The 25813-nt window shown below is 34.4% G+C and overlaps 1 protein-coding gene across 1 annotated transcript in view; it reads left to right on the top strand.

Moving 5' to 3' along the window:
- Nucleotides 1-477: 477 nt before the first annotated feature.
- LOC145243448 (gem-associated protein 2-like) overlaps nucleotides 478-25813 on the top strand; it is a 35049-nt gene continuing 9713 nt past the window's right edge. The window contains exons 1-4 of the mRNA XM_080106338.1: nucleotides 478-635; nucleotides 5810-5897; nucleotides 19564-19653; nucleotides 21224-21283. Of these exons, the coding sequence (XP_079962464.1) occupies nucleotides 490-635; nucleotides 5810-5897; nucleotides 19564-19653; nucleotides 21224-21283 (384 nt within the window). The 5' untranslated portion in view covers nucleotides 478-489. The remainder of the gene's footprint in view (nucleotides 636-5809; nucleotides 5898-19563; nucleotides 19654-21223; nucleotides 21284-25813) is intronic.

The raw sequence follows: 25813 nt of genomic DNA, 5'->3' as shown, positions 1-25813 counted from the left end.
GTACACTCAGTAACCCTTATCCTCGAGTGGCCTTCGGGCCTTGATAAGTGGTTGACTCTTTTGCAAAATAAAAACAACAGCAACAACAATAGGCTTTGCCTTCTCTCTTTGAGAAGGGGTTAGTTTATTGCTAATCGCCTGAGCCGCCCTTACCGGAGAATGCTGACGGCGCTGCTCAGGTACTTTTTGCTGGTCAGAGTGCCACTTTCCGACCCTGGTGTCGCAATTCTTGCAGCGGGAGAAAATTAAATCAGTTTAGACTATTGATCAATATTAGTACTCTCATAGTGTTCCTCATCTTTCAGCTGAGAGTCATTTTTATCTCATTAACTTATTCTCGAGTGGCTCTTGACCTTGATAAGTAATGATTCAATAGTAAAAAGAAAATGTGAATAGGAATGTTTTTGCCAAGACGATCGCCTTGGTTATATATATTGGTTATTATATTTTAACAGTCATGGAGAAAACAAGCGTGAAAAGGTCAGAGTTATGCCCCTTGGTTTTCAGACACGCTTTGGTTCAAAGATGGAGGAAGAAGCATTCACGCCCGCTATTCCTATCGACTTGACGCAAGATAATGAGTTCGATCTCGGCATACCGCCCATGACGGGAAATGAATATCTCAGAAGAGTCAGGTAGACGAACTCCCCGTTCCTTGAGATATATTATCATAAGTTATTTTGCCATTTTATGCCTTTTTTTTTTTTTTTAAAAGGTTTTTTTTTTAAATTAAACTTTACTTTGTAATAATTTACAAGTTACTGTTCATAACGACACGACATTCTGTGGACTCGATTCCCCAGAAAAAATGTCGTATTTCTTGCGATGCTTTAAAATCACAGAAAAAAAAAAGTCTTCTTCGTTTTATTATTGATATTTGTGAGAAATTGGGTTATTTAATTTTTAGCTTACCGGCACCAAAATGTTTTCAATAAAATAACAGTTCCGCACTGAATGGATCGGAATAAAAACATTTCTGATAAAGTCAAGATGAGAAATTTTTTTTTCTAAAATGTTAATAGATATTTTTGATGGTTTAAAGTTGTAATTTTGGCAGAACTTTCGGGTAATTTCAAGCAAAGTACCCTTCGACGCCTGCTGGGGGCCTGCCAGACTAAAATCAAACATTATGAAAAACGTATTTGAAAATATTATTTTCTGAAGAAAAACAACACAATACGTTATGTTAATGAATTAGATATAGACAAAAAATATTGCACGCCATAAACAAGTAAGCTAGAATATTCGTTCCGAGTTATGTCCCCCGTATGTGAACTCTTCATCATCTACTTTATAACACCCAAGAAAAATGCAATTTCACCTAATTTTCTTTAAAAAAAAAAAAAATTCGGGTTTGTATTACTGTACACATAGATTCGAAAAAGGAAAAAGTTGTCAAAAAAACAAATATATTACAAATAAATGTTATCAAAGGTAAGATAAGTTACTTTTCTTCCAAACTGGATATATTTTTCGTGTTTTTATTCAATGTAACATGTTTATTCAGCTCGAAAAACATACAGTGTTTACCGATGTATTGGAAAATTCAAAATGGCGCCCGCGCCCGACTATCTCTTTAACACGGTAAGTTTGGGAAAAGGTGTTATAAATAATAAACTAGCCAAAATACTATTAAAAACCCATCGAATATATGTCAACCTATGTCACGATAACACATATTGAGCGAGTTTCTAACAGTATTTTGTCTAGTTTTATATTTATAACACCTTTTCCCAAACTTACCGTGTTAAAGAGAGAGTCGGGTGCCATTTTGAATTTTCCAATACATCGGTAAGCATAGATGTTCTTCGAGCTGAATAAACATGTTACATTAAATAAAAACACTGAAAAGCTATCCAGTTAGGTAGAAAAGTAACTTATCTTGCCTTTGATAACATTTATTTGTTATATATTTGTTTTTTGAATCTGTGTACACTGTACAGTAATACAAATCCAAAAATTCGGTACTTCTACAGTTTATCGCCGAGAATGTAGACGCCACTTTTTTCGGGCACTTTTCATTAAAATGAGAGGGAGAAATCAGTATTTTAAACTATGACCGACGTAGGAAATAAATAATAATAAAAAAATTAAACTAGATATTAATTGCTTTTTTTTTTTTTTTTTTTTTTTTTACAAAGGCATCACCACATTATCAAGGCCCAGAGGCCACTCAAGGATAAGGGTTAAAGAGTGTACAGTAGAAGTTGGTCAATATAGTAATCATTAGTAATGAAAATTTGGTAAATTTAATAACTTATATGGAACGGCTCATCAAGAACTTATTTACTTTAGACTTGAACAAAACCATATTGTAGTCAGCCGGAAAGCAGGAAAACGGAAGACAATTCCACAGGCGTGCAGTTCTAAGAAAGAAGCTTTGTTCATGGAATCTACGTTTAGGTTTAGGCACAGATAAAGAGTGGGGGAAATTATTGATAGTGTTTACAGCTAGACGAGTGTTTCTTGTGAAAGTTTGGCGAGGGGGGACCATAGATTGAAGCTCAGTTGAACACTTTCCGGAAAGAACTATATGAAAAAAGGGTGCTAGTGCAGAGAGTGATCCGCGCTATTTTTTAAATCGTATTTCCAAGTTTTATGATATGTTTTTTATTCAATTGTAAGGTTGAAGTATAGAATAGGTACAAAACACCCTCCCCTCCTGCCCATGTTAAGAATGGCTTTTTAAATAATAAAGTTATTATTTACGTCCGGATCCGGCGGATCACTCTCTCTGCACTGCAGACTGCACTAGTACCGAAAAAAGTAAATAAAGTGAAGGAAAACATCCGAAATTGTTTAAGTGAAAATGTTTCGGGTTTTCTTGAAACGTGTGTGTGTGTGTGCATATATATATATATATATATATATTAAAAACAGAAAATGAAAATGACATATTCATAATTGTTTAAACTGGGTGGAGCAAGCAGAGCAGAGCGCCGTTTGAAAACCAAAACATTTATTCATCTATCAAAATATAATTGTAAAGACATTTATTGAAAAGTCTGCGGTATAAAATATAATTTTAATGAAACAATTTTGTAATTTGTTTGTTATTTATTTCCTACTTCGGTAAAAGTTTAAAATACTAATTTCTCCCCCTGATTTTAACAACAGGTGCCCGAAAAAATGGCGTCTCCATTTTCGGCGATAAACTGTAGAAGTACCAAAAATTCTTTTAACTAAAAACCGTATTAACTTTTTACATTCGGTCCACCCACCGCCACAATTTTCTTTTAAATGACGACTTTTGTAGGTTTTCTACTATGCTGAATAAGAAAATCTCATTTAAATTTTGCAGACAAGTAGTTTTCCAGATAAAAACCTGTATTTTATCAAAATACAGGTCTTTATAATACTATTATGCACTGTAATTCACTGGCGGCCCTGTTTGTATGCACACGCGATAATCAAATATGTCCACCTCCACAATTTTCTTTAAAAATGTTAAAAACGGCTTTCAGAATAAACACCCCCAACCTCCCCATGTCAAGAACGACTTTTGGAAGAAACATCGTCAACCTCCTCCATGTTAAGAACGGCTTTCGGAATAAGCACACCCAACCTACCATGTTAAGAACGGCTTTCAGAATAAACATACCCAACCCCCCAGGTTAAGAACAGCTTTCGGAATAGACACTCCTAACCTCCCCATATTAAAAACAGTTTTTGGGATTAACACCCCATTTCTGGGGAGGGTAAAAAATATTTGCCCCAAATTTAACTGATATTTGTTGTCCGCATACCCCACCTACAAATACTATTAAAAAAAAAAATTGGGGGAGGGGCGTGTTGGTCGCAGAGAATTAGATTTGTTTATCATGCGCATGTACAAACATGACGGCCAGTGAATTACAGTGCATAGTACTGGTCTTTATATCTTGAAAACGACTTGTCTCTGCAAAATTTAAATGAGATTTTCTTATTCAGCATAGTCGAAAACCTATTTAAGTCGTCATTTTAAAGAAAATTGTAGAAGTGGACCTAATGTAAAAATTTACCAAAAAACTATTTGAGGGATATGCTGTATTGGATACTTTTTTCCTTTGACAGACCTGCAGCAAGCGTCGGAGGGGGACTTTGCTTGAATTTAACCAGCCTTCCTATAGAGTTTGCATCGTTTTTTTGGTAAATTTTTACTTGGATTCAACCTTAACATTTTCCTTCAAAATGATGACTATGATAGGTTTTCAGGTATGCTGAAAACGAATATCGCATTTTAGGCTTCTGCTAATAAGTAGTTTTCCGGATATTAAACAATGTAATTCTTTGTGTTATAAGTGGTGGCCCTTAAAAGTTGTCATTTTAAAGGTAAATATTAATGTGGAAACCAAATAAAAATTCACCTTAAATTGTTAGGTAAAAGTACAAAACACCCTCCTCTCCCCTCACCTCCCATGTTAAGAATTGCTTTCTAAATAATAACCTTATTATTTCAGTACAGTACAATAAGTGCATAGTTATCCGAAAATGTATGCCGGCAACCCAGAAGAGTAAATGTCTCAGTTGGCTGCAAACGGTGTTCTGCCAGATTCAGTTCCTACTATTTATTTTGAGCCCCTTACTTTTCTGGTTTGCAAAATTTTGTTCAAATGTTGGTACTTATGTAAACTACGGACTATGTCGAAACAATAACGGTTTTATTTAGAAACCCATTCTTAATATAGGGAGTGAAGGAGTTAAAAACTATTCTATACTTTCAACTAACAATTTAATAAACAAAAGATACAATTTAATAACAAAAGATACAATTTAACAAATAAATAAATTTATATATTTGGGAAACTGAAAATCTCACCATAAGTTATTATGGATGAAGTTTAATATTAGTAACTGAATCTGGCCGAACATCATGAAAATTGATCAATAAAATTATCCAAATTCTACAGAAGTAAATAATAGTTAATAAATACATTGTTTTTTTTTTTTTTTTTTTTTTTTTTAATATCTAAATATTAGAAAGTTTCATCAAATGTCCCGATGGCTTGACAGGCTGAGAGCAAGCTAAAAAGTTTGCTCAAATAATGGTGATTGAGAGGCATTCTTAAAGCCACGTCGGTTCACGATGATCCCTGGTGGTGCGTCATTAACAGAACAAGATTATTGAGGATGTCTCGCGTTGTGAGGCCTATCGCTCCACTCGTCTCCATGGTGATAGATTGGAACACAAATCTGGGTGCTTGTTCAGATCAGTGATGTTTTAAACAAATGTATTTCAGGTTTAAACATTGTTACGAACTTACGTGTCATGTCAAAATTAGTATAAATGTCAACAATTATGTAAAAATGATCCAGTAGATGTGTTAGATGTACCTTAAGCAACAAAACATCTACAATTACGTTTGTGTTTAAAAATGATGAGCTGTAATTAAGATCAAGAGAGGTAAGTCAGTTTGTCATACACAATTGGTGATACAACTCTTTCACATTAAAACGCTGTTGTCTTGGTGACCACCATACACTCATTAACCCTCATCCTCTAGTGGTGTTCAGGCCTTAATAATCCCCTTGTAAAAAAAAAAAAATATATACACTGAAACTCGATGATTTGATAAATTCTAATTTTACTTGTAATTATTTTGCTACCGGATCATTTCTTATAATTTTTTAAAAATTATACTAATTTCGACAGTAAATACGTAATAATGTTTTCATCTGAAATGTGTTGGCTTGGAACATCGCTAATCTACACAAGCACCCAAATCTGTCTACAAGATCCACATAATCTGATCCCTTGTGAATCTCTGAAGCTGCTACATGTCCACGTGTCTGCATGTTTTGATTACCCAAATTATATTTTCTATTACAGAAATGAAGCCTTGGAAATCCCCGCAGTTGTCGTTGCTAAACGAAACTTCAGTAAATTAAATGAGAAACAGAATTTTCATGTTCAGCAGGTAAGATATTTATGATATTGTATAGATTATCCTGCAGTCAGTGATGATATCTAATCTATTTCACATATGATCACTGCATGTTACTGACTACCAAATTCAAGACCGTGATCATCTGTCTTTGTGTGTGTCACATATAAGGAGATCTTAAGGCACGTACCTTTTTCTCCTTCTTCAGTCGGAGCCCCCTCGCAGTGAGTCATGCATGTTCCCAAAAACATGATATCAGTGTTTGAGAAAGTCTTGATTATGGATTTTCCATGTTCTCTGGGAAGCGTCTGCATCCCTGAATCGATTCCGATCGCTTTTTTCTTTTTCCGTTTTCTCATCTTGAATCAAGATTCTCCTGTTCTGTCTTCTGACTAACTGACTAGAAACGCATGTGCTTATTTAAAGGTATATGCATGGGTTTGCACTCAAAATGCATTAACCTGCCTCATGACCCCTGCTAGCATGCAGGTGCAATGCGTCTGTGAATTGAAGTCAACAAGTTTGAAACCTATCAGTCTTAACCTTTCGACCTTTCTGCACTTAACTTGAGCACAAACAGTTAAAGTTCAAGTATTATGTTCAGTTTAATGTACATATCACTTTCTTTTTTTTTTTTTTAATGGATATCGCTTGAGACAAGGCATGAAGCCATTTAGTGTAATGAGCTAACAAGAATGAAAGATGATTATCGCAAAAACAGGAGATACTTATTGACCTTAATCTTGAAAAGACTAACGCTGTAAGTAGAAGGACAGGAAGAGAGTTCCACAATCTCACAGTCCTTGGAAAGAAGTTACTGGATTAGGAAACTGTATTACAATGAGGTATCAAAACAGCCAATTGATGGAGACCACTAGACTAACAAGTCAAACCAAAGCAAACAAAAGAAGCAGGGAATAGATCTAACAATTCTGAAGAACACCTGCGATAATAGTATTTATAAAATAAACCGAGACTAGCAACATCACGTCAGTGAGAGAGAGGTTGCAGTGAAGGAGAAAGGACGAGGCCAATCAAATTACATTTCTGCAATTTATCAAGAATTTTCAAATGGGACAGAGATTCACCAGCCCAAATATGACAACAATACTCCATGCATGGTCTGATTTGTAAACATGCTGGTATGTATTGCATCTTCCTCCTCGTCCTGTTTTGGTATCTAGTGTACTGCAAGTGTGACCTTCGTAAAAATAAGACAGTGTTTTTGCATAACTTGTCATTGATCTAAGAAGGATACCCCCATTTTGCTAAGAGATTCGTTCATTTTTATTTTACAAGGGAGTCACCACTTATCAAGGCCCACAGTGCAAATCAAGAATAATTGTGTTGTTTTTGTTTGTATAATTTTGTTAATTTTTATTGTATACTTTTCAATAATGTCCTTTTCTTATATTTTATATCAATAAATCGCTTCACAATAGAAATACTGAAGAGCAACAAAAATGAGGAAACTGATTTGCCTTGTCAATTCCAGTGGAAAATTAGGAAATACATTAGTTGACTATAACCAAAATTCAAGATGGATGACAAATTCATCTAGAGAGGATAATCTTAAATAAAAAAAAAACAAATAATTGCCTATTTTCACTAAAATTTTAAATACTAGCCAGCCACCCGGTATTGCCTGTTACTGCCCGGTCATAAAATACGTTTAAATATGATATTTTGATTGATGCAGATTTTGTATTTATTATATTATATTGGATTCACTATATAGAAATGATTTTAAAAAGTTAAAAAAAAAAAAAAATGTGTACCACCACCAAGAATCGAAACCAAAATGTTTAGCTTATAATTTACTTTTCCCTTTGACGTTAATGCCTAAGCTTTGAAGACATGTTTGCTGCAAGGCTAGAAATTAAAACATGAAACAATAGCTATTAAGTTACGCATGCATATTCGTAATGCCGTCATTTGATCTTCATTTGGTAAATTCCATTTTTTTAAAAAATTTTCACACTTTTGCACAGATTTTCCCCAGCTAAAACCCTAATAGAAAGTTTTACATAAGTTCGAATACCCTATATATGGAATTCCATGTATGTAAACTAAAAACTAACAGGAGTTTGGTGGGAAAAATTTTTAAACAAATATATATACACATACATGAATATATATAGAGATTTGTATTTCCTATAACCTTTTTATGCAAATATTACGCAAGTATAAATCATGTAGAATATCTGCATGAATATAATAACACGTAATAGTTAACTAAAGATGATCATCTCATAAGAAAACCGAAAAAACTAATATGGAATTAATTAAAATGAATGTTTAAAAGAATATGCAAATTAATTAGATCTTTTTGCTAGTGAATACAATTCCACAACCCATATATAAGAAAATTGTATTTTCTTTTTAAATAAATAGAAAAAAGTGTTTTTAATATGAATATCAATACACACACAAAAAACCGAATTTATAGGAGTATAGATAAACTAACGGATTCCAATGAGTTATTTCATTATCAGTTTAACATTTGTTTTACATGGTGTTGGATCATCATCAGTATGATGCTGATGATGATAATGTTTTGGCATTTAGAGCAAGGATCTGCAAACTATGGCCCTTGGTCCAGATCCGGACCATCAAAGTCTTTAATCCGGCTCACAGAGCTCTTATTAAAAACAAAAATATTCAGGCAAAATGTAAAAAATGGAAATGTATGAAAATAGTGGTTTTTCTTTTTGTTCATAAAATGATTAAAAAAAGGTTTCGAAGTAACAAGTTTCACTAAAAAGCACATCTAATGAACCAAACAATATAAAACACGCTCAGATCATTTATTTTATTTTGGCCCGTGTAGCTTTAAAAGTCAGCAGTATGCCTCCCCATCCTCTCGTTCAAAAACTTTAGAGACTCCTGATTTAGTTAGAGTACTGTAAGGATCCTAGACTTCAGGCTTGGCAAAACCAGGTAACGTCTTGTGTCTACTCTGCATGCAGTTCGATCCAAACGATGACACTATTTAGGTTTCATAAGTAATATCATTTTTTATGCACTCATGTTGGATCTTCCTCGGTCTGCCAAGCTCTATAGTGCCTGGAAGATCCAGGCATGTTACGGAGTTGATGCAAAAAATGGCACGCTGTGTATGGTTAAACCACCAGAGGCGCCGAGTGTGTAGGTCATGCATAATTCCACTAACAGCAAGTTTTTTTTATAAATCGTGGTTAAAGAGATGTTTTCTGCCAGTTTACAGCAGCACTTCTACCTGATAATAACGTGATGATCACGTCAAAGCCATTACAGATTAGAAACATGTGGGGTCCATATCTCACTGTGATGCAAAATGGCAGAGTGAACACAGACTAAAAACATTTTGCCCTGAATCTTGAAGAAATAATTAAAACTTTTTTTTTATTTCATTATATTTCACGATCTCCAGTTAAACCAGATTGCACACTGACATGAACATCCTCATGACTGTTTTATAAGCCTTACTATTTCTGTGCTAGTTTATGACACCATTATTAGTGTTCTGCTGTGGGAGAGATGTATATATTCTTGTGTGTATATTTAATTATGTATGTTTATATAATTATAACATGACTGTGATCATCTGTCTTTATGTGTGTCACATATAAGGAGATCTTAAGACATGTACCTTTTTCTCCTTCAGTCGGTGCCCCTTCACAACGATTCATGCATGCTCCCAAAAACACAACTTGATGTTAGTGTTGGAGAAAGTTCTTATTATTAAATTTCCATGTTCTCTGGGAAGCGTCTGCATCGCTGAATCGATTCCAATCGCTTTTATCTTTTTCCGAATCAAGATTCTTTTGTTCTGACTAACTGACTAGAAATGCATGTCCGCCCCTATTTATTTAAAGGTGTATGTGTGGGCCGGTAACATCTCATTAACCGGTTTGCACTCAAAATGCACTGCCCTGCCTCGTGACTCCTGCTAGCATGCAGTTGTAATGTGTCTGTGAATTGAAGTCAACAAGTTTGAAACCCCACAGTCAACCTTTCGACCTCTCTGCACTTAACTTGAGCACAAGCAATTAGTTCCAGCTAGTACCGTATTAACTGCATTATTTACACACAATATTAGAAGATTGCCTTATAAAGCCAACAAACTCTGTCTATCTGGTTTGGGTTTTTCAACAGAGATCTTTCTTTCCCAAATGTATTGCCTTCACCACAACTAAAAATATCAGAATATCAGAAAGAGGTTAACAGATGCTTTACCCAAGGATTCCCTGGAACTTTGCAAAGTAGTGGTGTTCAGCTTCCTAAGGTATTCTTCATACCTGCATACCTATCTTTATTAACTTCCTTAAATAATTTGAAGACATATTTTTATGAACTATGTTGAAACTATTAACCATGACTTAGAGAGGTTCAAATTTCAACCTTTTTGCTAAATTTAAATTCTTTACTTGTAAGAATGAATGTATATCATTGTGCGTTCATTGCACAGGTTGTGGTTGTCTGCTTATGGTCTTCATCCAAATTCTTCACTTAATTTCTACACCGATTGCAGCACCAATCGTGTGGTATTTGTCACTGCTGTAATAAAAGAATTCTGTCTCCAAACAAAATTGCAATTGCAGTTTTAAAGTAAGTGACAATGTTATTTTTAGACGTTACTGTAATACGTCTCCGTTGAACCCAAACGATTTTAGTCAAAACTCTGAGCTCAACTGAATCAAAACATGAGTCCAACTGAACTTAAATAATGCATCAACTTGTGGCCCAATGGCCTGTCTGTCTTTGAGATCCACAGAAATCCAACTAATCCCCCATTGCATATTGTACTGGATTATATAGTGTGGAAGCTAGAAAAATGAGAAATTTGAGGTTGTAAATTTTATTGTTTAAATTTTATTTTGTTTAAATTTTATTGCATCTGGCTTATTCACTTGTTCAGATTTTGATACTCACCCTAACCCTAACCCTCACCCTAACCCATGGTTATGGATAGAGGCAACAGAAAATAACTTTCAAGCTTTGAAATTGTAAAGTCCAAAACTGGCTTCGAAACCTAGAAACCTTTTCTCTTCTCTGCAACCTCTTTCTCTGCTCTATCGTTATTTTCATGACAAGTGCTCGACTGAACTCCAATCTATGATCCCCTTGCCAAACTTTTACAAAAAAAAAAACCACTCGACTAGCTACAAGCACTATATACAATTTCCCCCATCCTCTATCTGTGCCTAAACTAAATGCAGATTCCATGAACAAAGCTTCTTTCTCAGAATTGCCCACCTATGGGACACTGTTTGACTGGTCTGCTTCCTGGTTGAATACAACATAGTAACCTTCAAATCCAATGTAAACAAAATTTTGTTGAGCCATCCCGATAAATAGTCAAATCTACCCAATTTACACCATTAACGATTACTTCCCTACCACCTTACAATCATTAACCCTTATCCTCGAGTGACCTTTGGACCTTGATAAGTGGTGATTCCTAAGTGACAAAAAAAAAAGTGATTAATCTTTTTGAAAGTGAAAATTCAACAAAAATGTGAGCTGTGTTACTGAATTATTTTTCATGATTATAAAGCATCAATTTGTAAATGTTGTTGCAACTCTGAAAGGATAAGATGTTGAAGCAGCTGCTCTTTGTTAGGAAGGAATGGTTACAAAAAAAGAATTTCCTGCTTTTGTAGAAACAAATCATTGTTTGACAAGTTTTACACTTTTCTAACCACAACTTTGTATCTACAATCAGCAATTTTGGGTGTTAACGAATCTATTCAAATAAAAATGTGCTTCATCTGACATCATTAAATTTCTCAGAAAATTTGAGTCATTACAAACCAAATCTTGAATTGCGACCAAATAATTGTAGCTTATGTTAATCTTATCGTTTTAAGTATTGAAGTATAGCACTTTGTAAGGAAAAAGTTTTTAGTTGTGCAGAATATTTTTAAAAGAATTTTGGGATATCCCTAGTTGCATTGAACATTGTGTCAATATTTCAATAGTCTGCTCAACACTTTCTCTCGCTCATTCCCTGATTTTTTTTTTTTTGTTGTTGTGAGACTGCAATATCCTCCAGCTCATAGAAGATCCCTTTATAGTCTAATCAAAATGTGGCTGAACCTCAAACAAATTGCTAACAAAGGTTTTTAACTTGCATATTGGGTATGAATAAGCTCTCTTTCAGATAAAAGGAAGTTTACCACAATTAACCTTGCCGAAAGGGGTCAATGGCCGCCATCTTTAAAATACAACTTAACAATATTAAAATTTCGAGACATAAAATTCCTGACAAGTATGTCCATTATTCCTAACAATTACTTTGGCCGTTTTGGTCAAGATCAAAGTGTAGTATCTGTTCTTCGGATGCTGCACTTCCATTTCTTGTTCTCTTTCGGTGGCGGATCAGTCCTTCACGACTGAGACAATTATTTTTATTTTTGTACCTTTTCTCCATGTTAAAAAACGACCCTGGTGTCTAACTCTGTCCCGTGGGGAGGCATAGTAAATAGGTACTATCAGATTTTGCTCCAGAACCACAAAAAAGACGATGTTCCTTAAAGTTAAGCACACAAAGAGCGGATTGCAACGCCGGGTACCCCTCGCTAGTTTACTATAAATGTCATTTGGTGACTGGCTTTCAAAGTGACGAGCGAGTAGCTTTCATTTCGAGACGAGACGCTCCGCCTAATAAACAGGGAGCGGGTTTTTAAAAACAAACAAACCGATTTATTAACCTTATTAAAAACTGTCCCGCACAAAATGCTAACTGTTGAATACCTATTGCCGTCACGTCAATCAAAAACGCGCACCTGTTTTTTCTTTTCACACTTTACTATTTTCCAACTGCGCGTCAAGGCTTCGTTTTTTTTTCACGGGCACCTGTTTTTTTTCACATTTCGGGTTTTTTTCACACACACCTACAAACACCCAGGCAACGCCGGGTACCCCTCGCTAGTACCTATTGCGAAAATGTGTGTATGTATGTTTGCTTTTTGTGTATGTCCAAGAAAGGGTTTTTTCAGAGAAGCGGTCGGTCGGCTCGCAACTTCTTAAAACTTTTTATATCACATATAAATTGTAATATCTCCGAGTTAACAACGGAGCTCGCCTGTCTATTTAATTTGTTCGACTTTCGGAAGATAAATATTCAACAGTTTTCGCTCACCGCATGTGGATCAGGCCTTTTCCTATAATAAAAACGACACTTATTCTGGCAGTATTTTTCCGGTGGCGATCGCCGGAAATGTCCGAATGCAATTAGCTTTGATCAATGTGGAAATATTTTCCTTATATCAAACAATTGCTATTCAATTTGGACAAGGGGAAGCTGGTTTCTCCCCCTCCCCCCCAACACACATCTTGGGAAAATAAAAATAAAAACCCCGCACTCAAAGTTCACCTCATTAAAACATGCACCTAAAAAAAGCGCTCGCAGTAAATGAAAAACCCCGCAGTCAAAGTTGACCTCATTAAGTCATTAAAACGTGCACCTGCCAAATTTAAGTAATTAAATAAATTCAAACGTGTTTCCGTTTGTATGTCGCGGTGGCCCAATGGTTAACGTCGCATGTTTTTTTTCACACTTTGCCTCAAGGGTTCGGGTCCGATCCTCATACTAACCTACCAAAACTTTTTTTTTGATTTACCTCCAAACACCCGGGCAACACTGGGTACCCCCGCTAGTCTATAAATATAAAAGCGAAAATGTGTGTATGTATGTTTGTGTGTCCGCTAAAAACTTTCGACAGACATGACGAAAATTCACAAACTCTGTATCATATTGAAGTTCCATCCTTTGCTCGAAAAATATCGAAAAATTGTCCAAAAACGTTACCCCGAAATCGACAATTTTCGACAGGGGGAGGGGTCAACAAGAACGGTCCTCTCGTGACGACGACCAGTTTTACGCATGCGTCAGATGACGTCATGACCCGATTTACTTTAAATAGTTGAAAAACTGACTAAATTTCATGTACGTCGCGTTAGCTCAGTTGTTTAACGCGTTGCTTCATTATCTAAATGTTTTGGGCTCGAATCATGGTGTGAGATGTCTTTTTTTTTTTTTTTCGATTTTCAAAATTTAAATATTGAACCAGTGTTATGTAAGCCATTTTTCACGTAACGTTCGTTTTTCTGTTTTTTTTTTTTTTTTTTTTTTTACTTCACTTATCCACCCCTGATCACACACCTAAAAACACCTGGATACCCACCGATTTTTCAAGTTTTAATATCGAAATAGGCTTGTTTGAGCCATTTCTTCATTGTTTTTTCGATTTTTACATTTAACATCGTTCGTTTGCCTTAGGTTAGTTTTTTGTGTTTTTTTTTTCGATGTTTTGATTACCCCCCCCCCCAGCTTAAGTTTTAACATCGTTTTCTTTTTTTACTTCGCTTATAACAAACAAACCTGGTCATTGACCTCATTTGCTGAATAGTTATTGCTCTATGACTTCCGTGCGTGCACCTGTCAATTTGGTTCTTACTTAAATAAATTCAAACATCTTTCAGTAACTCATTCTGGCTGGCCGATTTTATTTTCAAACTTCGTTTCAGGGCTTCGGGTTCGATCCTACCAACTTTTGACCCCCCCCCCCCCCGGTTTCTTTTTTATTTAACACCACACACACCTCCAAACACCCGGGCAATGCCGGGTACCCCTGCTAGTCTATATATATATAAAAGCGAAAATGTGTGTATGTATGTTCGCTTTTTGTGGAAGCTGGTCGCCCCCCCCAACATCTTGGGAAAATAAAAATAAAAACCCCGCAGTCAAAGTTAACCTCATTAAGACATTAAAACGTGCACCTGCAAATTCTAAGTAATTAAATAAATTCAAACGTGTTTCTGTTAATATGTCGCGGTGGCCCAATAGTTAACGTATGTTTTTTTTTTTCACACTTTAATTTCCAACTTTGTCTCAAGGGTTTTGGTTCGATCCTCATACTCACCTACCAAAACTTTTTTTTTATTTTACCCCTCCCCCCTCCGGAATTTTGATTTACCTCCAAATACCCGGGCAACACCGGGTACCCCCACTAGTCTATATATATAAAAGCGAAAATGTATGTATGTATGTATGTATGTTTGTGTGTCTGCTAAAAACTTTTGACCGACGGAACAAAGATTCACAAACATGGTATTATATTAAAGCCCCACCCTCCGGACGACAAATATCGAAAAATTAGCCCAAAAGGACCATCAGAAGTGCGTCAACTGATCGATTTTCTGCAGGGAGTGGCCCCCAAAAAAGTGACATTTTAATGTTAAACATTACATATTTTTAAATCGATTTATAACTGCCCCCAAAAATACGGGCGCCAACTCTTGTACATAAAGTATACACGGAGCCGTTTATTTTGGGTCAACTTGTATTTAAAACCCGCTGAGTCATGTCACGTGATCTTGACATCAGCAAGCTCTAATGGCAGTCTGAATTTAAAAAAACATGTTGCTATCGGTAAAAAAAAATTTAACCCTCACACAAGCTAAACTATGAACTTCTACGCTATGACAACATTACCAAAGGTTTTGGCACATTAAAAATAGTTAGATACGATAGTTGAACGAAAAATAACAAGCCAAAAATGTGAAGTAAAAAAAAAATACGCTTACAAAAAATATTAACGATCGAAGTTTTTACAAAAAAAAAACAGCCAGACGCCATTTTCTTTTTTAGTAACAGTTTTTAGAGTAAGGAAGACGAAGTGAGAGAGAGACACATACACAAACGCAAACAGAGAGAAAGAGAGAGAGAGAGAGAGACAGATAGAGAGAGATGTCTAGACAGGAAATGAAATACGTAATTTAATAAACGCTAATGTGAAGTAAAACAAAAAAAATAAAATACTGCTACGTCATCTTGTAACGCTTCCGCGATGACCTCATTTAGTGGCTATCTGTCAATCAAACCTCTTTTACTCGCTTTATAAGCCATATTTTAACACTATAATTAATTCCTCTTACTCTTGGCCTACACGGTCAAGTAGTTGAAGTTTGTTTCACCTCCGCGTCAAGGCCCCCAGGTTCAATCCAGCCTCATGATCAAAACTATTTTTTTTTCTTTTACATCTTTAGACACGCGGGCAACGTTTCTTTATTTTTTTTACTTCGCTTATTCTTTAGTTTGCTCCCCCCCCCCTACACACACAGCGGGGTTTTTTTTCGCTGTTTTTTTTTTTGGTTTTGGTTTTTCCGATTTTTTTAACATCGTTTCAGGGTTATTACTTATCCCCCCCATACACACACCTACAAACACTCTGGCAACGCCGGGTACCCCCCCCCCCCGCTAATCTATATATATAAAAGGTAAAATGTATGTGACCATTTCGTGTATGTCTTCAAAAGGCTTTTCGAGCACATGCTCCCGGGTTCGTTACTATCGCTTACAACGGTTTATATGGGTCCTATATCATATGTAGGATTTGGGAACGCGGGTTGTCTCTAGATTTATTTACGTCGACTTTTATGAGATTCGCGCTATTTCGCTTTGTGCCCGGTTTGTCTTGCATTTTAGTATAAATACAGTGAAAAACGTTGGGTTCACGGTTTTTGCTCTGCTTTCCCCATCTTCCCACCATCATCTGGGGAAAGTGAAAACTAAAAATAATGATCCCGCGATGACCTCATTTAGCATCGTCCTGTTAACTTAACACGTTAATCAATTACTTTCACTCGTGGTCGAGACCGTTAAGTATTGGCATTGGTTTCCACCTCCACGTTAAAGCTTCCAGGTTCAATCCCTCCTCCCGACCAAACGTCATTTTTTATTACTTCGCTTATTCTTTAGTTTACCCCCCACCCCCCATATACAGGTTTTTTTATGCCATTTTTTTCCGTTTTGGTTTTGGATTTTTTTTTTTACATCGTCTTTTTTATAATATTTAAGCAGGATTATTAATTACTCCCCCCCCCCTCCCCCCTCATACATGCACCTACAAATACCCGGGCAACGCCGGGTACCCCCCCCCCCGCTAATATATATATAAAAGGCAAAATGTGTGTGCACATTTTATGTATGTCTCGCAAAGGCTTTTTTCGCCGCGATTCTCAAGGGGGTTACTCTGTCTTAAAACTTTTTATATACCGTCTAAATAATAATATTGAGGATTTGCGAACGCACGTCACGTCTACATTTATTTACATCGACTTTTATAAAAATCGCGCTATTTTGCCGCGTCGCCTGTTTGACTTTTAAGTATAAATAAAGTGAAACTAAATTGAAGCGTTGCGTGTTCTTGGCTTTCGCGTCGGAACATCCAGAAAGTAAATCAGCTTTTGATCAATGTGGGGTTTCTCCTTATATCAGACAATTGCTATTCAATTTGGACAATCCCCTTTAAATGGGGAGCTGGTTTCCCCCCGCCATCATCTTGGGGAAGCGAAAACTGCTCCCCATTGAAACAAAGTAAACAAACCCCAAAAAGCTGTCCCGCAGTAAATAAAATACTGTCACGTCATCGTAATGCTCCTGCGATGATCTCATTTCGCGGCTACTTGTCAGTCAAACCTTTTTGATTCACTTTATAACCCTTAACTTAACACGCTAACCAATTTCTCTCACTCGTGGCCGAGATGGTTAAGTGGTGGGTTTTTGTTTCCACCTCCGCGTCAAGGCTTCAGGGTTCAATCCTAACTTCCTACTAAAACTTTTTTTTTTTTTTTTTAACACACACACACTCACACACCTCCAAACACCCGGGTACCCCCTGCTAGTTTATATATATATAAAGGGTAAAATGTGTGTGTGTTTGTATGTCTTGCAAAAACTTCCGACTGACGCGTCGGAACGTGACGAAACCAGTATCGTTTTAAATCTCGATCTTTCGGACAACAAATATGGAAAAATTGGGCAAAAACATTAATTCCTTTACCCTCAACTGGGCAGTTTTCTACAAGGAGGGGTCGATTTTTTAGCCAATATTTTTTCGCAAGTCATTGTCTCCTTTTGATTGACTAGCCTTAATTTTAATGTTCACGACTTCCGGTTTTGCCATGAAGGCATCGGCAAAGATGTCACTTTTTTTTTTTTTTTTTTTTTTTAACCTTCTTTTTCTCCTTCGCATTACAGGTTCAAACTCTCCCACATTTTTTTTTTTAAACACCTCTCTCTACCCAGACTACCTACTGTTGTTTTAAGCACCACCCCCTCCTGCTACTACCTTTTTTTTTTTTTTCGGAGTTCCTTAATACACCACCTTGACACACCCAGGCAACGGCATAGTGGGGTACCCTTGCTAGTTAATGATAAAATAAGGTTGTCTCTGATTTTTACTTTCACTTTTCTCGCTTACATGCCCCTATTCCGAATTTGTAGCAGTGAGCCGACATCCGTGGACATTTTTTTTCTACCAAAACGGTCATTAAAATTTTTATTTTTATGTTTGACATATTTCAAGCTGATATTGCACAATAAAAATCATTAAATTAAAACAAAAATCATTTATTTCAAATTTAATCAAGTAAAAATTCCATTTTTTACTTAAATAAATTTAAAGTTATTCTAGCAAAATACTTAACAATTTAATAAACAAAAATATAAAAACTAAATGTAACTTAGAAAATACTATGAAACAAAAATAGCTTTTTAAACTTTCCAATCACGTAAAAAAATGGCATTTTTACTTGATTAAATAATTTGAAATAAGAAAAATAATTTTTGTTTTAATTTCATTATTTTTATTTTGTAATAATTTCTATCAGTTTGAAATATGTTAAACATCAAAACAAACAATAAAAATAAGCCCACTGATGTCAGTATGCTGCTACGAATTTGGAATAAAGGCATGTGAACGAGAAAAGCATAAGTAGAAATCAGGGTAACATCTGCTACAGGAGATCCTAAAATGACACTACTTTGCAACCCTTCAGTGATTTCTTCGCCACCCTGTAGATATTGATGTCATTTGTAATAGACTACACATGCACCTACTTGAAAAGAATAATCTTCTTACTGACTGGGTGGGAGACAACATGTTGAATGATCATAACTTTTAAAAAGTCTCAAGTGGCTCACAATCACAGCATGGCACATCGTATCAAAGAAGATATTGTTATTTCAAAGAGCCAGCTCATTTCTTGAGTAGTCTATCTCCTCTTTATTAAATATTTTGGCGCTTCTACACTATCAAAACGAAATTTTATAGTCAATAAATGGAGTTTTCAGATAAAAAACAATGGTTTCTACTGATTTTTTTGTCAATTCTAATAAATTACAATGTTAGCTTCTAAATTATGCTGATTATGGGAATCTATACAGGATTTCAAAAGCGAACCCTATTTAACCCATAAGGTAGCTTGCTCTTGTTCTCTCAGCCATGACTCAGAAGTTTTAAATAATTTGTAATTTTATTCTTAACATCACTCTCACTGAGAATTGGTCTTTTAACTTCTAGAAGAATGTCAGTTTGGATCGATTATACTTAGCACTTATCCGTTATGCCATGGGTTCTTGCAGATTAAGGTCGAAAGGTATAGCGGTTGAAACATTGTCAGAATAAAATCAAAGATGATACCAGTAGTTTGGATAATCCAAACAAAAATTATTAATCCTCGTCTCATAAAACAAAATACAAAGACTGTTGGGAATTTGTGACTGAAACTTGGTGGACAAGTCAGGTGTATTTGTACTAAACATGGTTTGGATTGTAGATTGTATGTTTTATTATAAGTACAATAAATGATTTTTTTTGGTTGTTGCACTGTATTGTATTTATCAATTTTAATTTTGTTTCTCTTGCAGAATGATGGTTGTCTGCCAGCACCAGAAGGATTAGCACCTTCGGCTGAGTGGAAACAAAGACAAATTTCAAATTTTGCACGACTCCGACAGGTAAGTCATCTCATTTCTGTTTACTTATTTTCTCATTTGCAGTAGTCCAGTGTATTATTGTAAACTACATCTTGTGATCGGACCCCAATTTCACGGCTTCATTGAACCCAACGGATTCACTCTTTAGTTGCCAATATTCCCAGCTTTACCTCAATCTAGACTGGACAGAACTTCTTTCCAAGAAATTCCCACCTGTGGAATACGTCACTATAGGACTGCTACCTTGCAGACTATAACATAACTGTCTTCAAATATAATATCAACAAATACTTGCAAGCTATCCAGCTTAGCTCAGTCCATAAATCATTTTCAATCGTCTCATAATATTCTTCATTTTTTAACTGACAATTCATCTATCTTATTAATCCTTATCCTCAAGTAGCTTTTGCTTTTGATAAGTGACTCATTGTTTATTACTGTGACATGACAATGAAGTAAATAGCATTGGTTTTACTTGAAATTAAATATTTCAATTTTTGAATTTCGCTCTCATAACAAACAGATGTGCTTTATGACATAGCAACATTGTAAGACAGTTGCGGTAGCAGAATTGGTTGGCAGGGGAAGACTTAAGAAAACATGGAGGGAAGTGATAAGTATGGATTTGAGAGATTTAAAAAATTTTTTTTTTTTACACAGGCATCATTACATTATCGAGGCCACTCAAGGATAAGGATTAAAGAGTGTACAGTAGAAATTGGAAAATATAGTAATCATTAGTAATGAAAATTCGGTAAATTTGTTAACTTATCTGGAACGGCTCATCAAGAACTTGTTTACGTTAGACTTGAAGACAACCATATTGTAGTCAGCTGGGAAGCAGGAAAACGGAAGACAATTCCACAGGCGTGCAGTTCTAATAAAAAAAGCTTTGTTCATGGAATCTACGTTTAGGTTTAGGCACAGATAAAGAGTGGGGGAAATTATTGATAGTGTTTTCAGCTAGACGGGTGTTTCTTGTGAAAGTTTGGCGAGGGGGGGCCATAGACTGAAGCTCAGTCGAACACTTTCCATGAAAATAATGATACATCAGAGACAAGCTCGCAAAATCTCTGTGAGATAGAGGTTGCAGGGAAGAGAAAAGGACATCTCCTACGAGGCTACGAAGTCTATTTTGAACTCTATCAAGGCAGGACAAGTTCTTTCTAGCAGCTCCTGCCCAGATGTGGCACCAGTATTCCATCCTTGGACGTACCTGGCCCTTATATAGATAGAGATGAATAAATAACGTTCTGACCAGTGATTGGTTAGTTTGGGAGTCAATTTCTAAAAGGCATTTTAATACATACCAGCATGTAAAATAGATGATAAGCTGATGATGATGATGAATGAATTAAAATGTAACAATTTAATTAAAACGTTTGTGATTTCGTCTTTCAAATGTGTTTACGATTTTCGTTTCCTCAATGATATTTGCTTTTGCTTTGCATCGTAGCTTTTCTGCTATTCCTGTAACTTGTTTACAGAAATTTTCGAGCCGAGATTATCGACCATGGTTATGAATGTAAATAAGAATCTGTTTTAGTTATACTCTTTTAATTAATGTTTTTGTTTTGTCTTCCTCTTTCAGGAGTTTATTAAATACAAAACGACACATGCCAAAGAAATAAAAGAGGCTAAACATAAGCTGGTAAGTTGTTGCCTTTGTAACTTGATTATTTGTTTTTACTTATTTTTTGAAATTATTTCTTTAAATTATTTTTTTTTATAATTATTTTTTGAAATTATTTTTTTTTATAATTATTTTTTTGAAATTATTTTTTGAAATTATTTTTTGAAATTATTTGTTTTTACTTGTTTTTGAAATTATTTCTTTAAATTATTTTTTAAAATTATTTTTTGAAATTATTTCTTTAAATTATTTTTTTTTTATAATTATTTTTTTAAATTATTTTTTTAAATTATTTTTTTTTATAATTATTTTTTTTTAAATTATTTTTTGAAATTATTTTTTGAAATTATTTCTTTAAATTATTTTTTTTATAATTATTTTATTTAAATTATTTTATTTAAATTATATTTTAATTATTTAAAAAAAAATTATTTTAAGAATTGTTTAAAATTATTTTTTGATTTTTTTTTTTTTTAATTTTAATTATTTTTAAAAAATGTTTTCTTATATATTTTTGATATTAAAGCAATTTTTTTTATATTTTATTATTTAAAAAAAAATTGTTTTTTAAAATTATATTATTTAATTATTTTTTTAAAAATCAGACCTTACGCTTTGGCCATTTACTGAAAGCACTATACTTTCCAAACATGAAGGTCATCTTAAGGATGAATTGATTACACTGGTATGGTCATTTGGAATATTCGTCTTTCTGGATTTATGGATTGCAGAAGTATGAATGTCCTAAATCGTAGGAAGTTTGGTCAGCCAACAAAATCTCGGAAGCAAGTGATTAGATTAGACTACACAAAGTGAAATTTGGAGACTGCTGAACTGTAGGAAGTGGATAGTGAACTTGCGTGATATCAAAAATCGTCCAACCCCTAAACAAAGGAAAGTTATGCTAAATGAATATAATAAATGAAACTATTTTCTGAAAGATAAAAACAAAAATTATTCTACTACTAATCCCTAAATCTAAAAAAAACAGCAAAAACTTGATATAACTTTATCTCCTGAGTTTAGCTAAGATAAGTGATAATCTCAGAATTGTATTGCCAGATGAACATGAAAATAAAATCCTGAACCGGTACTTGTACAGTTTAACCAAGACATTAAAAAATGAAAATATCGAAAAAAGTTTCAGTTTTACATATCCGTTATGGAATGAAGCTCTCCGAAAAAAAAAAAAATTTCACTTAATTTCATCAAGTAGTTTTCGTTTTACAACGAAAAAACAATTTGTTATGATACCGAGCAAAAGGTTCGATTTTTAGGAAGAAAAGCTAGTATTAAAGATGGGGAGGGAGTGTCGGCGCTTTAACTGGAGTTATCTCCTGTAGCGTTTGTAAACTCCAAACAAAAATTAAGAAAATATCCAAGATGTCTGCTTTCAACGTGCTGTCATAAAAACGTGTTTTTCCGCTGTAAAAAAAAACAAAAACTACTCGATCAAATTAAATGAAATTTTTTTTCGGAGATCTTCAGTTCAGAACAGATACATACATTATAACCTTTTTTCAATATTTTAATTTTTTAATGTCTTGATTAAACTGTACAAGTACCCCTGAACCTTACAGTTTCTATATCATTCAAACACAGTAGTGGTTGAATATATGGTTAAATGGCAGTTTTAGTCATTTAGAACGGCTATAAAGCTTCACCGCTCGACCAAATTTCAAACAATTATTACAGATTATAAATCACCTTCTCAGCTATATTGTGAAAAAAAAATTATGATGAATTTTCTGGTGTTCAAAATCGTAAAAACATGTAAAGAGGTAAGCAATGCCTTTTATGACTGGTTTCCATAGCAAACACGTCGCTTCAGCGACTACTGTTGCTACTAATTCACTGCTGCCATGAAAAGAGAAGTAACAAACGAAACAGAGAATAAAAGCATGAAAAGGAGATAATTGAGGGGGGATTTTATTGAAAGCAGACAACTGTCGTACATTGTGATTATATACGAGTTTATGGGGGGGGGGGCAAAACATTAAGACCGGAATTAAGCAAAGAACAAGTGAAGCCTGAAAAAATCATAGATTACAATAGAAAAATGCAAGCATGCAAAGTAATATGGTTAAGCTTAAACATGGAAAAGTAAAGAACTAGTTGTTAAAACTGGAAAAGAAAAGGACAAGATATTCTAGTAAAAAAATATTAATTTATAACTTTAAATATTGCAGCATTAGGATTTTTTTAAAAAAATTCAATTTATAACATTATATAATCAATTCTTAATAATGCAATATTTTAAGTTATGAATTTATATTATATTTTTTACTGGAATATTTTGTCCTTTTCTTTTCCAGTTTTAACTAGTCTTTTACTTTTCCATGTTTAAGCTTAACCATATTACATTTCCTGCTCGCATTTTTCAGTTGTAATATTTTAATTTTTTAATTTTTTTTTTTTTTTTTTTTACATAGGCATCATCACTTATCAAGGCCAAGAGGCCTCTCGAGGATAAGGGTTAAAGAGTGTACAGTAGAAATTGGACAATATAGTAATCGTTAATAATAGAAATTCGGTAAATTTGTTAACTTTTATGGAACGGTTCATCAAAAACTTGTTTATATTAGACTTGAAGACAACCATATTGTAGTCAGCTGGAAAGCAGGAAAACGGAAGATAATTCCACAGGCGTGCAATTCTAAGAAAGAAACTTCATGGAATCTACGTTTAGGTTTAGGCACAGATAAAGAGTGGGAGAAATTAGTGATAGTGTTTTCTGCTAGACGGGTGTTTCTTGTGAAAGTCTGGCAAGGGGGGGGGGACCATGGATTGGAGCTCAGCCGAGCACTTGCCATGAAAATAACAATAAAGAAGAAAACTCGCAACATCTCTTCTATGAGAAAGAGGTTACAGGGAAGAGAAAAGGACATGTATATGTAAAGAATTTAATTTGTGGCGTTTATTATGGATTATTTGTTTTTATTTTTTTGTTTTTCTTCAAGAAAAGTAAATATTTCTTGGAGATATTTGAAGAAAAGCAAACATTTCTATTATTTGTTTAACAAACATAGTAAGCCATCAACAGAATGTTCATTCTTGGAATGTTCATTCTTGGAATGTTCATTCTTAGTAAACGACATCTGGTTCATGCAATGCACCAGTACCGACAATATTTAATGTTTTGTAACTGGTCCAATTAACATGATTGTAAGAGTGTTCACTAATAGTCCGGCCAATGAGGGTTCAATCCTTAGTTGAATCTTACCAAAAAATGGTACTCGATGTCCCTTGTTAAACGTTCTATATTAAAAGGCGAGGATCTGGAGCGAATGGTTCAGGAAAAAAGTGGCGCCATCCTGTACACTTCGGTGTGATAACTAATAAAAAGGGAGCGTTCGGGTTTCCCCTCGACTATTCTCAATCACTTGAACTATTTTTGTTTTAGGAAATGAAACGTTATGAGATGAGTTATCGCCCTTGAATTTAGCTGGATCAAATCAATTAGAGTTATTCCCCTTTATCTAGTTGAATAAATGCGAAAGTGTTTTTCATGTATTACTCCTATATAACCACCAAAACGAATGACTGTTGCTTAAATCAATAATACAACACAATACTTTAAAATACGGTATATATAGTACTGACTAAATATCAATAGACATTCATATATCTAATTTGCATAACTATTTTTTAAATTGTCTTTAATAAATTAATGTTGCTTATGCGCTAGTTTTTTAACTAGTATTTTCAAGTTAAATGCAATTTTTATGATATTTTTGTTTATGAAATTATTACATGAAAGTATAGAATAGTTACAAAACACCCTTCCCATGTTAAGAATGGCTTTCTAAGTAACAGCGTTATTATTTCAGTGTGGTAACATGTGCGTAGGTGCCCAATTAATGTTTGGCATTATTCATTTGTAATTTTATTGTATTATTTCTCCTATATATATGCAGTAGTTTTGTTGATATTAAGATTAATTAAAGTAATTTAATAACAAAAAGTAAATTATGAAAACCTTTCTAAAAATATGTGCATTAATTATCAAAAGAGATAACCTAAGTCCTCATCATATGATGCAAATCTGAAGATTCTATTGTTGGCATTGGTTTTCCTGATAATTTTCTAGTCAGAATTCTTTCTAGAAAGATATTTGGTACTTATGGGAGGGACCGCAAAACATCCTAAGTGAAAGTGATTTTTGTGGAACGAACTGGATTCGAACTAGATTGTCACTTTGTGTTGTTAACCATTAGACTACCGTCACCTCCCATAATTCAAATGAAACTAATATATCTCGTTAGCTAGAAAGATGTACCGATGGTGTATAAGCGTTTGTAGAGAGAAAGAAAGAGGAGGAGAGGTGACTATTCTCTCTCTCTCTTTCTCTCATACACGCACACTTTGTGTGTAAAGGGAGAGGGCTCTTTTAAAAACAATAAAAAAAGAAAATCTGGCATTGCTATCACTGCTTCTCTTTTTCTTCTCTCCCCTCTCGCGACACATTTTTTTAAAAAATTATTTTCAAATAACCCATCTTCCTCCACACATGACTTCATCACTCAGTTAAATTGATTTCTTTTTCAT

The sequence above is a fragment of the Euprymna scolopes genome, chromosome 22 (assembly GCF_053919585.1).
Source record: "Euprymna scolopes isolate OS-2025 chromosome 22, ASM5391958v1, whole genome shotgun sequence".
Taxonomy (NCBI): Eukaryota; Metazoa; Mollusca; class Cephalopoda; order Sepiida; family Sepiolidae; genus Euprymna; species Euprymna scolopes.
This window is presented reverse-complemented; position numbering and strand designations above follow the sequence as displayed.